Source organism: Amphiprion ocellaris, chromosome 18, assembly GCF_022539595.1.
Source record: "Amphiprion ocellaris isolate individual 3 ecotype Okinawa chromosome 18, ASM2253959v1, whole genome shotgun sequence".
Taxonomy (NCBI): domain Eukaryota; kingdom Metazoa; phylum Chordata; class Actinopteri; family Pomacentridae; genus Amphiprion; species Amphiprion ocellaris.
In genome coordinates this window covers 2,929,302-2,943,137 of record NC_072783.1, presented here as the reverse complement: position 1 = coordinate 2,943,137, position 13,836 = coordinate 2,929,302, and the positions used below count along the sequence as shown (strand labels likewise).

Below are 13,836 nucleotides of genomic sequence, written 5' to 3'. Positions count from 1 at the left end.
TTGTGTTTGTTTTGAGTCTCCTTGCAGCCACTTTCCTTTTATTAGCATCTCTTTGTCATCATTTCGTATTTGTTTTTAGCCGTTTTGTGTCTAAATCTGGACTTTATGTGCCTCTTGACAGATGTTTTCATGTCATTTTGTGTCTTTCTACAGCTGCTGTTGTTGTAGTTCTAGCTGTGGCTGCATCTGAAACTATTTCATGCTGATTTTTACCTCCTTGTATCTAATTAGCAGTTTTTAAAAATTGTTTTAAGTCTGTTTTGCCTCAGTTTTGCATCTGGTTGTATTTGTTTAAAGTAGCTTTGCCGCCCTTTGTTGTGTATCTGTAGTCGATATCTATTATTTTGTCGTTGTTTTGCTCTCTTTGTGATCATTTTGTGTTTCTTTTTGGTCATATTGCATTTTTTGTGGTTGTTTTACATCCTTTTGTAGTCAAGTTTTGTTTCTTTGTGGTCATTTTGAACCTATTTTTAGTCATTCTGCATCAGTTTGTGGTCATTTTGTGTTTCTTTTCGATCATTTTGCATCTCTTTGTAATTGGTTTTACATCTGCTGGTGATCAATATTTGTTTCTTTGTGGTCATTTTGAATTTGTTTGTAGTCATTTTGCATCTTTGAAGTAGTTTTTGCATCAGTTTGAGGTGATTCCTTTCTTTTTGGTCATTTTGTTGTCTTTGCAGTTGTTTTTGTAGTTGTCTTGTGTCTTTTTGTGGTCTAACTGTTTCTTTTCGGTCATTTTAATCCCTCTGTGGCTGTAGTTACATCTGTTGGTGGTCAATATTTGTTTCTTTGTGGTAATTTTGACTGTCTTTGTAGCCAGTTTGCATCTTTTAAGTCGTTTTACATCAGTTTGAGGTCAATTTTTGTTTCTTTATGGTCATTTTCCATCTCTTTGTAGTTGTTCTGCATGTGTTTGTGGTCAGGTTTTGTTTCATTGTGGTAAGTTTGAGTCTCTTTGTAGTCATTTTGCATCTTTTCAGTTGTTTTTGCGTCAGTTTGTGGTTAATTTTTGGTTTCTTGGCAGTCATTTTGCATCTGTTTGTGTTGGTTTTGCATTTCTGCCATTGTATTGTGTCTCTTCTGCGAGACATTTTGTGGGTGAAAACCAGGGTTCTCGGCTGCTATAGAGACTTTCAGCACCTTTCATCATTGTTTCCACTGATTTGCTTCACTGTCAGAGCTCCTGTGACATTGTTTTCAGCCACAGCAGGGAGCTGTTAGAGAAAAAAGAGACTCCTACACAGCTGGGGGAACAGATAAGTTCCTCAGGAGTTAGTGGAGACCCGGAACAGAGCTAATAGAAGGTGAATATTGGTCTTACGTTGCTCATGTGGACAAAAACACGACTCTATATGAATGAAAATGTTTCTCTGCTGTGTTAGTGAAGTCATGGCAGCAGAAATGTAAAAATGCAGTTTTCAGGTCGCTTCTGTCTGTTTTTCTGTATCTGTATCCTGTTCTCTGCAACTAAAGGCAACTGGAACCACATCTCTTGTATGTGTCAACCTACTGGGCCATTAAATTTGATTCTGAAATGTTTGGCGCTTGTGTGAGTTTGTGCAGCAGCAGGATGTTGGTCTGTGTGTGGGATTAAATCAGAATAAACAGGAACACGTCAGTCACAGCTTTTAACAGTTTCTTCGGCACAGCAGAATAAGATACGAGGCTCTCGACGCTCCGCTTTCTGTCGTTTCACCGGGTTTGCAGACAGTTGGAAAAAAGACAAACTTTGCCATTTATTTCTGCAGAGCTGAATCAGTTTTCACCTTTTTAATGAGTGCAAAAAGAATGCAAGAGCTTCCAATCAGAGGGCGGCAGGGCGAAGGTGTAATTAAGATTATTGTACCATGCAAATGTGATTAGAGCGGGTTATTAATAGACATTCATCTCCTTAATGCAGGGGTGTCCAATATGCGGCCCGCGGGCCAAAAGCGGTCCTCCAGAGGGTCCAATCCGGCCCTCAAAGTGGAAAAACTACAGAGGAGACATTAACTGCAGATTGTAAATTAGTAAAACTATAAATTTAAAATCATTTCTAGACCCTGACAAGTTGTTTGGATCAGAAAGTAAAATACTAGATTGTTCATTGTTCTGTAATATTTTGTCTTTTTTTGTTGCTTTTTGTCTTTTTTTGTCAGATTTTTATCATTTGTGTCACGTTTTTGTCGTTTCGTTTCTCGTTTTTGTCGTTTTCTCTTTCTTTTTTGTCTCGCTTGTGTTTTTTGTATCGTTTTTGTCATTTTGTGTTTTGCTTTATTCATTGTTTTGTGTATCGTTGTGTTTCGCAGTTTTGTCATTTTTTTGTCTTGTTTGACCATTTTTTGTCACTTTGTAACTTTTTTGTTTTGTTTCGTGTTGTTTATCTCATTTTTTTGTCATTTTATTTCTCGCTTTTGTTGCTTGTGTCATTTTTCTAATATTTTGTCTTTTTTTGTTGCTTTTTGTCTTTTTTTGTCTGACTTATCGTTTGTGTCACATTTTTGTCATTTTGTTTCTTGTTTTTGTTGTTTTCTCTTTCTTTTTTGTCTCGCTTGCATTTTTTTTTCAATTTGTTTTTCGCTTTGGTTGTTTGTGTGTCATTTTTCTAATATTTTGTCTTGTTTTTGTTGTTTTTTTGTCTTTTTTAACCCTCGTGTCGTCCTGCGGGTCAAATTGACCCAGTTTAAAGTTTGAAAATAAAAAAAAAAAAATTATTTTCACAGTGGAACTTCTGATGTCCACATTTTCAACATTTTGGAAAATTTTTGAACATTTCTTAGTGAGAAAAAAAAAGAAATGTTAAAATTTTTTTTCTTAAGAACATTCACAAAAAAATCATCCAAAATCCAGCAAATTTTTGCTCATATTTTGGCAGATTTTATTGTGAATGTTCTTAAGAAAATATTAGATGTTTTACTGACATATATGGAATCACTTTAGATATTTTTAGGATTTTTTTGGAAGATTTTTACTCATTTCTTGAAAGGATTTACAAGAATTTTCTTGCCAAATTTGGGGGATTTTTTTAAAATACATTTTTGAAGGGAAACTTTTAAGGAATTATTGGAATTTTCTTCCTGATGGTTTTGCAAATTTTGAGAAATTTGGGGAATTTTTTTTGCTGAATTTTAAAAATTTTTTTCAGACAAGAAAACAATATTTTTTGGTGCCTGTAAATGAAGACAACAGGAGGGTTAAAGTAATATACTACATCATTCAGTTCCAGATAGCTGTGACTAAATGTTGTGTTCCTTTGTAGACACACTGTGATCTGGAAGTTGTAATGTGGAAATGATAAACTGAGGCTGAATGTTGTTGAAACTGAACTTGTTTTTCTTAAGAAATTTCAGGTTGTTCATGATGTTTTGTAAAAAGATAATTCCTAAAATCTGAACATATTCAGAATGTACTTTTTTGCACTAAAACAAAGGAAAAATTAGGAGTTGTGGTTATTTATAGGTTATTATGCTGTGATTTTACTGGTCCGGAACACCAGAGATCAAACTGGGCTGAATGTGGAACCTGAACTAAATGAGTTTGCCTTAATGTGATACAGTTTGTCCTGAATATCTGTAAAGTCAACAAAGGTCTTACTTCTCGTTGTCGTAGTAGAGCTTTCCGATGGCCCACGCCACGATTATGGGGAACGGTATACCTGTGAGGCACAAAAAGAAAAGAAAACAGACAAAGTGACGGATTCTTCTTTCATTTTTCTCTGCTATTCAACTCACTAAATATGACCCCGGGGATTTCATGCCAGAGTATGAAATCCCTGTATGTGTTTTGATTTTTTCTCTGCACAGCACCAGTGCCTGCCAAGCTCTGTCAAAAGCAATCGCTGCTCGTGTGCCGTGATCCACAGATGCAAGCCAAGACGTGTCACCGTCTGAATGTCCCTTTGTGAATGAATGAAAGGCTGGACCCCGGCTGACGGTAATGCAGAGCGATCCGCAGATTTACTGACTTGTAGGAGTTTAATAAAGCAGACAAACAGCCATTACTCACATCGAAACGATACCAACAGCAGCATCAGAGGCCTCCACAATCTCACATCTCTGGAAACTTTCACTTCAGTAGCGCTTTGATGCTAAACTTGAGGAGAATCTAATCCTGTGACCCCGGATTAGTTCAGAAACGTCATACACTATATTGCCAGAAGTATTGGCTCACCCATCCAAATAATCAGAATCAGGTGTTCCAATCACTTCCATGGCCACAGGTGTATAAAATCCAGCACCTAGGCATGCAGACTGCTTTTACAAACATTTGTGAAAGAATGGCTCGCTCTCAGGAGCTCAGTGAATTCCAGCATGGAACTGTGATAGGATGCCACCTGTGCAACAAATCCAGTCCTGACATTTCCTCGCTCCTAAATATTCCACAGTCAACTGTCAGCTGTATTATAAGAACGTGGAAGTGTGTAGGAACGACAGCAACTCAGCCACCAAGTGGTAGGACACGTAAACTGATGGATGCTGAGGAGCATAGTGCCAAGAGGTGGCCAACTTTCTGCAGAGTCAATCGCTACAGACCTTCAAACTTCATGTGGCCTTCAGATTAGCTCCAGAACAGTGCTTCAGCAGAGAGCTTCATGGAATGGGTTTCCATGGCCGAGCAGCTGCATCCAAGCCATACATCACCAAGTGCAATGCAAAGCATGGGATGCAGTGGTGTAAAGCAGCCACCACTGGAATCTAGAGCAGTGGAGACGCCTTCTCTGGAGTGACCAATCATGCTTCTCCATCTGGCAATCTGATGGACCAGTCTGGGTTTGGTGGTTGCCAGGAGAATGATACTTGTTGGACTGCATTGTACCAAGTGTAAAGTTTGGTGGAGGGGGGATTATGGTGTGGGGGTGTTTTTCAGGAGCTGGGCTTGGACCCTTAGTTCCAGTGAAAGGAACTCTGAATGCTTCAGCATACCAAGACATTTTGGACAATTCCATGCTCCCAACTTTGTGGGAACAGTTTGGAGCTGGTCCTTCCTCTTCCAACATGACTGTGCACCAGTGCACAAAGCAAGGTCTATAAAGACATGGATGACAGAGTCTGGTGTGGATGAACTTGACTGGCCTGCACAGAGTCCTGACCTCAACCCCATAGAACACCTTTGGGATGAATTAGAGTGGAGACTGAGAGCCAGACCTTCTGGTCCAACATCAGTGTGTGACCTCACAAATGTGCTTCTGGAAGATTGGTCAAAAATTCACATAAACACACTCCTAAACCTTGTGGACAGCCTTCCCAGAAGAGTTGAAGCTGTTATAGCTACAAAGGGTGGACTGACGTCATGTTGAACCCTATGGATTAGCAATGGGATGTCACTTAGGTTCATATGCCAGTCAAGGCAGGTGAGCGAATACTTTTGGCAGTATAGTGTATTTCTTGTTGTTTTCACCTCTCAGCCACACCTCGCCGGCTCCATAATAACATCTGAAGAGTGGAAGCTAAGCGGAGCAGAGAGAATGTGATCTTATTTATTTTTCTTTGAGATGCGCTGCCATCTCCGCTTCACGCAGCCGCTTCCTGCCGGCCCTCGGGGAAATGTAATCCAGCTGGCACAATGCTCCTAATCTCAGCAGCACATAGTGGAGTTTGACAGAGTGAAACAGGGTGTTAGTGAACTCCACATCAACACGTTTCCCAGCTGCCACTCCACATCCTGCCGTCTCCATCCAGTCAACTCCCAGCCATTGTTGGACAAAACTCTGTCTGATCTTCCAGCTCTTCTTCTGGGATTAAAGGAATTCAAACTGACTGGAACTATGAGAGCAAAATGTTCTGAGAAACATTTAAAACACAGCTAATATGCAATACAGTTTAATAAGGAGGTTTATCAGCGCAAGAAACTGCAAAAACAGAAAGAATTTTTTAATAGAAAGTGAACTAATCATCTCAAAGAATAACTGGATTTTAAACTTCATGCATCTCTTTGGAAAAAACACAAGCATGACTGGAAGCAGAGAGAATTTAGAAATGTCTTTGGTGCAGTTATAATGCCGAAAATCATCCAAAAAAGAAAAAAATGAAAGTTAAATTTAACATGTACGACATTTTTCCACTTGGCCTCATGTGTTACCAGCTACAGTGGTTCTGGTTCTGTCCAAAGTTTAAAAATGCACCAACTAACACCTCATGTTTTCTCACTGTTAAAAACCTCTGAACCCCAGAATATAGCATCTGGTTTGGCTGTCTTTTTAAAAATTACCAGAATTACATGATTTATCAGAGTCTAAAACTGTAGCTGGTAACACATGAGGCCACGTGTTAAATTTAACTTTCTTTTTTTTCTTTTTTAATGATTTATGGCATTATATCTGCACCAAAGACATTTCTAAATTCTTTCTGCTACACAGGACCAGATATAAATAACTTTTTTTTTTTTTTAACCTTTTTAGGTAAAAATGTTTAGAAATATTTGATGAAATATCACAGTTTTAATCTTAGATGTGGTTCATTTTCTTGATGGGTTCATTCAGGGATCGTCTGAAAGCTGAAAAATCCAACCATTCTTTGAGAGGAGTTAACTTTCTGTTGGAAATTTCTATGTTTTCTTTGTTTTTAAAGTTTCAGACCCTTATAAATGCTTTAATTTGTAATTTATTGTTGTACAGGATGTGGTGAGAACGGCTTATTGTTGGCAATTTAAAAAAAACAATCAAATTAAGTGATTTTTAAAAAATTCTCAGCTGTGGTTCATTTTCCTCATGTACCCATACTAAAAATTGAAAATGCAACGATTCTTTCACATAAATACTTCACTTTTTGTTAAAAAAGTTGAAAATTCTCTATTTTTACATATTTTTACATATTATATTATCTATTTAAATAGTGTAATTGTGCATATTTTTTCAAACCAACATTGCCTTTCAGACCTACTGATTGGTTTCGGGGTTCAGAGGGTTAAAAACGGTGAGACAAAATGAGAAAAAGAGGTGTTAGTATGTAGATTTTTAAACTTTGGACAGAACTACTCCAGCTGTTTACCTCCAACTCTTCATGCTAATGTTTGCTAACTGTCTTTGGGCTTTTGCGTCACAATCGGAGATGTCAAATTAACATTTTAGCTAAATTTGTACTTGACCTTCCATTCACTTTATTCAGAACTGATTGAGGGTTTTTCAAATTAAGTTGAAATTGAATTTACTCAGCCCGGGTGTTCAACAAACAGTCTGACATTTTGAGAAAGGGTTTATGCTAAGCTAAGCTAACGAGCACTCAGATCTTGGTCAAAACCAAAGTTCTCATCTGGTTTTTCAGGTGTTCACGTGACTGTTACTGCGTTAATCATGCGTGTTGAGGAACACCAGGGTCTACGTACACCAGCCGATGCAGATGAACATCCACTTGCGGAGCTTGTCGGTGGAGTAGGTGAGAACGATGGCGGTGTGGAGGTAGCAGCCTTCTCCGAACATCCAGAAGAAGTTGGTGGAGTGGAAATAGTTGAAGGAGGCGGTGACGAGGCGACACCAAATCTGCAAAAAGAACACCAGAAGTGGTTTATAACCCTCATGTCGTCCTGCGGGTCAAATTGAGCCGTTTAAAAGTTTGAAAATGTGAAAAAAAATAGATTTTTACGATGAAGCTTCTGATGTCCACATTTTCAACATTTTGGGAAGTTTTCAAACGCTTTTTGGTGGAAAAATAAAGAAATGTTAAAAATGTTTCTTAAGAACATTCACAAAAAAATCAACCAAAATCCAGCAAAATTCACTGGATTTTGGTTGATTTTTTTGTGAATGTTCTTAAAAAAACATTTTTTTTACATTCCACAAAAGAATGTTCACAGATTTCCCAAAAATGTTGAAAATGTGGAAATTTTCACTGTGAAAATATGTTTTTTTCCCACATTTTCAAACTTTAAAATGGGTCAATTTGATCCGCAGGACGACACGAGGGTTCAAGACATGGAGAATCTATGATTAGTATTCAAAGTATTCTGATGGTTTTATGGCAGGGGTGTCCAACATGAGGCCCGTGGGCCAAAACCGGCCCTCCAGAGGGTCCAATCCGGCCCTCAAAGTGTAAAGTGAGGCATAATATCGCTGAAATCGAACTCATTTTTCTTCAGAAATTTCAGTGTGTTCATAATATTTTGTATAAACATAATTCCTTAAATGTGAACTTTTTCACACTAAAACACAGGAAAAATGTGGAGTTGTGGTTATTTATAGGTTATATACTCTGATTTTACTGGTAACTTCAGATCAAACTGGGCTGAATGAGGAACCTGAACTAGAATGAGTTTGACCCTCCTGGTTTATGGCGACCAATTTCCCGCTACTTGACACCAATCATTCTTAGTTTTACAAACTCTTCAACAGATTCTCTACTGGCACCACAGAAGAAATGTTTTTTGCCTTCGTCAGTTTTTCTGCACTGTATTACAATGCTGATTAAATTGGATGGAAAAAGAACAATTTATCATGTTTTAATGGAGTATTTTAATCAATCAAAGGACGTGTTTTATCCAACTAAAGCCCTATTCACACAGGACTAGTGTGACCTGGGGACATGTAGTAATTTGGAATAATTGCAGAGGTCATCTGTCATCTTAATCCTGTGTGAATGTGCCACGGCAGTAATTTGCAAACTAAAAATTCTAACATAAACTGCCATATTTATCATATTTAGCCAAACATAGACATAGTGTGGTGATTAAACATATGAGTTATGAATAATTTGTACATGAAAATACTCTGTACAATATAATACTTTTCCCACATATAAATAGAATATGTGCAATATGAGCATTTTATTATCAGTATTTTTCTACTTATGGAATAAATCTGAGCAGCACCACTGTCTTTGTACATTTAGAATAACCCTGTGCAATATAGGTATTTTCCATATTTAAAGGAACAGTGGAGTAACTGAATTTCTACAGTACTTATACTTATTTTTTGTTAGTTTTTTAAATTAAAATTGAGGTTCCTATATTTATAAGTATACAAGTATCCCCTATGCTGCTGTAATCCTGTAAATTTAATAAAGTCTTGTCTTATGTGCAAATTAGCATCTTATCATTTTTTGGAAGGTTTTTTGTTTTCTCTGCACTTTTCTTCTGCCTCTTTCCCGCCCCAGTATTATAGAGACGGTTGGGAATCATAAAGGACGGTCCAGACATCATTTTGGGTGCAAATTCCACAAAATGGAGACTCATTCACAGAAGCATGTAATATCATATGTAAGAAATATGTCAATAATGTCATATAAAACACAGACTTTCCTGATCTGCAATCACGTTGCCTTAACACAGACATATAGCCGTGGTTTCTAAATCCCCTGAGATCTCCGGATAACACTGGTGTCGGGAAAAGACGGCTTAACGCTAAGACTGGGAGACGGAGGAAACTATATGGAAAGACAAGGTCAATGCTCTTCTGTCTTTTACTCAGAACAACAATATAATATCGACTTCTACTGACGATGTAGATGTTAAAAAATGACTCCAAAATATTTAGTTTTGGTTTTTAACCCCCGTGTCGTCCTGCGGGTCAAATTAACCCGTTTTAAAGTTTGAAAATGTGGAAAAAAAATATATATATATACTATATATAAATACTGTCTAAATTTAAAAGTTTCGGAGCTTCTTGTTGCAAAGATCAACCCATAAAGTGAGGCCTACCACGTTACTTTCGTGCACTTCGGGGCTCATGGTCAGCTGGACGATGAACCAGGTGGCGTTTCTCAGGATGAAGGCGGTGATGAGGTTCCAGTGGATGATGTTTCTCAGGCAGCGGATGCTCCTGCGGGAAGAAAAACAGAACAAAGGAGGATAAAGTCAACTGCTAACATGTTTATATGGCTTTTCCAACGTTTCTCCTGCTGTGCTCCGGAGAAAAAAGATCCCATACTGAGAAGAAAGATGGAAGATAGAACTTAACATAAAAGCAAACATGGAGGGAAATGCTTGATGTAAATTTCTCCTCCTGCTGAGTTTAAGAAAGGGCATTAATCCTCCTGTTGTCTTCGTTTATGGGCTCCAAAAATATTGTTTCCTTGTCTGAAAAAAATCCAAAATTTTAGCAAAAAAATCCCCAAATTTCTGAAAATTTGTAAAAACTTGAGAAAAAAATTCCAATAATTCCTTGAAAGTTTTCCTTAATAATAATTTTATTTAAAAAAAAAAAAAGTTAAAAAAACAAGTTTTGCAAGAAAAATTTTCAAAAATGAGTAAAAATCTTCCAAAAAATCCTAAAAACATCTTGTGATTTTTATATATATATATATATATATATATATATATATATATATATATATATATATATATATATATATATATATATATATATATATATCAGTAAAAACTTCTAATATTTTCTTTAAGAACATTCACATAAAAATAATTTTTATGTGAATGCTTGTGTGAAATAGATTTTTTTTTGTGAATGTTCTTAACCCTCATGTCGTCCTGCGGGTCAAAAATGACCCGGTTTAAAGTTTGAAAATGTGGAAGAAAATATATATTTTCACAGTGAAACTTCTGATGTCCACATTTTCAACATTTTTGGGAAAACTTTGAACATTTTTTGGTGGAAAAAAGAAATATTAAAAATGCTTCTTAAGAACATTCACAAAAAAAAAATCAACTAAAATTCAGCGAATTTCACTGGATTTTGGTTGATTTTTATGTGAATGTTCTTAAAGAAAATATTAGAAGTTTTACTGATATATATGGAATCACTTTAGATATTTTTAGGATTTTTTTGGAAGAGTTTTATTAATTTTTGGAAAATATTTACATTTTGTCATGTATTTTTTCTTGCCAAATTTGAGGATTTTTTTAAAAATAAAACTTTTAAGGGAAGCTTTTAAGGAATTTTTTGAATTTTCTTCCTGAAGATTTTGCAAATTTTTATAAATTTGGGGAATATTTTGCTTGAGTTTCTGCATTTGTTTTCAGACAAGGGAACTATTTTTTTGGTGCCCGTAAATGAAGGGTTAAAGAAACATTTTTTTTAACATTTCTTTTTTTCCACAGAAAAATGTTCGAAAATTTCCCAAAAATGTTGGAAATGTGGACATCAGAAGTTTCACTGTAAAATATGTTTTTTTTCCCCCACATTTTCAAACCTTAAAATGGGTCAATCTGACCTGCAGGACGACACGAGGGTCAAACTTAGCTGTGAGTTATTTCTCAACAATGAAATCATGTGATGAGGGCAAAGCAGAAAATAAGGCGGTGAATAATGGATGGTGAACAACATTTCCTCTGACTCCCTTGGTGCTTCTCAACGCAAACATAACATGAAGCAACATTTCATTCCTGCTGTGTGCACTCGTGCTCATGTCATGTCCTGTGCCTCTGATGTTTTTTTAAAGCCGTAAAGTTAATCGACCTTAGGATACAATTAAAATCTGCCCGTGTGCCTCGCAGCGAGCGCTCGAAAATAGAAACACACACCCGAATGGACAGAGCAAACCAGCCTCGGTCACCGTAGCGACAGCCTGGTTTGCTGTCACCAGCTGACGGCGTTTTCAGCCGGCGAGGGCCTGCTTCCTCCTCCGCCAGCCGTGGACGACGGGATTTATTTTTCAGCGAGCATCAATTGTTAATAGGCATCACTTGCTTTGCCTTCGTGCTGACTGAGCAGCAAGTTTCCAGCTTCATTGTCTAATTGTCTGTTTATCAACCAGCAACGGCTTCATTAACACACACTGCAAAAACTCTAAATCTTACCAAGTTTATTTGTCTTATTTTTAGTCAAAATGTCTAATCCCACTAGATTTAAGATAAATTCACTTAATTTCAGCAGATGGAGGGACTTGTTTTAAGACAATGCATCTTAAATATCTTGTTAAGTCAAACAATCTTGAAATTATCTTGTTCTAAGTTGAATTTTACAAGAAAACTCAAAATAAGTTTAACCCTCGTGTCGTTCTGTGGGTCAAATTGACCCGTTTTAAAGTTTGAAAATGTGGGGAAAAATATATTTTCACAGTGAAACTTCTATTGTCAACATTTTCGGGAAATTTTTGAACATTTTTTGGTAGAAAAAAGAAATGTTAATATGTTTCTGAAGAACATTCACACAAAAATCAACCAAAATCCAGTGAATTTCACTGGATTTTGGTTGATCTTTATGTGAATGTTCTTAAAGAAAAAAATAGAAGTTTTACTGACATATATGTAATCACTTTAGATATTTTTAGGATTTTTTTGGTAAGATTTTTATTCATTTTTTGAAAATTTCTAAAGGAATTTTCTTGCCAAATGTGGGGGATTTTTTTTTTTTTTTAATAAAACTTTTGAGGGAAACGTTTAAGGAATTATTGGAATTTTCTTCCTGAAGGTTTTTGAAAATGTTCAGAAATTTGGGGAATTTTTTTGCTGATTTTTTGGATTTTTTTCAGACAAGGAAACAATATTTTTTGGTGCCCATAAATGAGGACAACAGGAGGGTTAATAGATTTCAAATTAGGAGGTTACATGAAAGCAAAAATCTATTTTTGAGTGAAAAATTGCTTCTTCTTTTTTTTTTTTAACATATCTGGCTTATTTTTAGACACCTAAGCTTGACAATCCTGGTAAAATAGAGCTTAAAATAAGTTTTACCAGCTAAATTTAAGATCTCAATATTCTAAATATCACATCTTATTTCAAGAAATCTACCAAGTCATTTTTCACTTGTTCTATTGGCAGATTTTTTCACTTATTTCAAGGTAAAAGTTCCTTGAAATTAGTATTTTTTTCTTGTTTTGAGAGGAGCATTTTTTCCGGTGCAGTAAGCTGAACATAACTACAGTTCAAGGTAATTAGAATATCACACAGAAGTTCACAGGGAAAGCAACCTTAAGGCGGCAGAAACTATATGAATTTATGCTTATTAAGCTGCATTGTCCCACAAACAGGCTGCTAATTTCCTTCCAGTGTGTCACAGTGCTACTGGAGCTGCCATTAGAATCACAAAGGCAGCGGCTGGTGAGCCTGAAGCACAGCGAGGACCTTTTATTTTTTTCAAACAGTCGTATTCATTCCGCTATGTGACCTCTCTTCTGTTAGCATCCTGTCGGTGGGGTCAGCGTGGCCTGATGGGTTTTAATTAGGAGAGAAGGCTGAATACTCCTGCAGTCAGGTCCCTGTTGAAGATCTGTTGTGACATGGAAATGTGTCTTTATGTTTCTTGTTCAGTAGTGCTAACGTACAACACTATACATGTTACTTTGAACTCCGTATTCTGTTCTAAAATATGCAACAGAAGCGACTGCACCCTGTGGAACGTCACCTAAATGTCAAGTGATTCAAAAAGACAGTGTACAGTAATTGCATTACTTCTAAGTTGAACAAAAGGGCATTTGGTCTGATGTGAAATTAAAAACTATCAGTTGAGATTTACGGTATGAAACATGCAGGGCTCCACAGCAGGAACATAATTCAACAAATTTACTTAGCAGGTCACAGTTTTAGGTTTTTTCTTGTGTGATTTTGGCAGTGAATCACTATCATGATGGAACATTCCTCTTCTGCAGACTGGGAATCATCTTTTCAGACGTATTTTGGTATAAATGTTGTCTATCTAATACCCAGTATCATCACACTTCTACCTCCGTGCTTCACTGTCAGGACCCTGTATCAACTGTGGTGGTTGTGGCTGGTTCATGCCAAACATGCTGGACCCTATTTTAGCTGGAATGATTTATCTGAACAAATAATGTGCTCACAACATTCACCAGGCTTGTTTTCTTGGTCTTTAGCAAAGTTTAATGTTGCAGTTTTGTACCGAACATCAAGCAAAAGTGTTTTTCTTGGATGCCATTCGCAGAGGTTGACATTAAATACTGTCCTTCACATTGTCCAAACTGTCACAGAAAGCCTAATTTCCATTAATAACCAAGTCTCAAGCAGCTGTCTGTC

The 13,836-nt window shown here is 36.5% G+C and overlaps 1 protein-coding gene across 6 annotated transcripts in view; it reads right to left on the bottom strand.

The window, feature by feature from the left end:
* Window positions 1–13,836, bottom strand: part of LOC111584347 (corticotropin-releasing factor receptor 1) — a 120,875-nt gene that overhangs the window by 25,942 nt on the left and 81,097 nt on the right. For all 6 annotated transcript variants that reach the window (XR_008599522.1, XR_008599524.1, XR_008599523.1 and 3 more), the window contains 3 exons: window positions 9,607–9,727; window positions 7,300–7,453; window positions 3,574–3,634 (listed from right to left, as the gene is read on the bottom strand). Coding sequence is in view for 2 of the 6 variants with exons in the window: in XM_023293484.3 (XP_023149252.1) it covers window positions 3,574–3,634; window positions 7,300–7,453; window positions 9,607–9,727 (336 nt within the window). In the remaining 4 variants the exon portion in view is untranslated. The remainder of the gene's footprint in view (window positions 1–3,573; window positions 3,635–7,299; window positions 7,454–9,606; window positions 9,728–13,836) is intronic.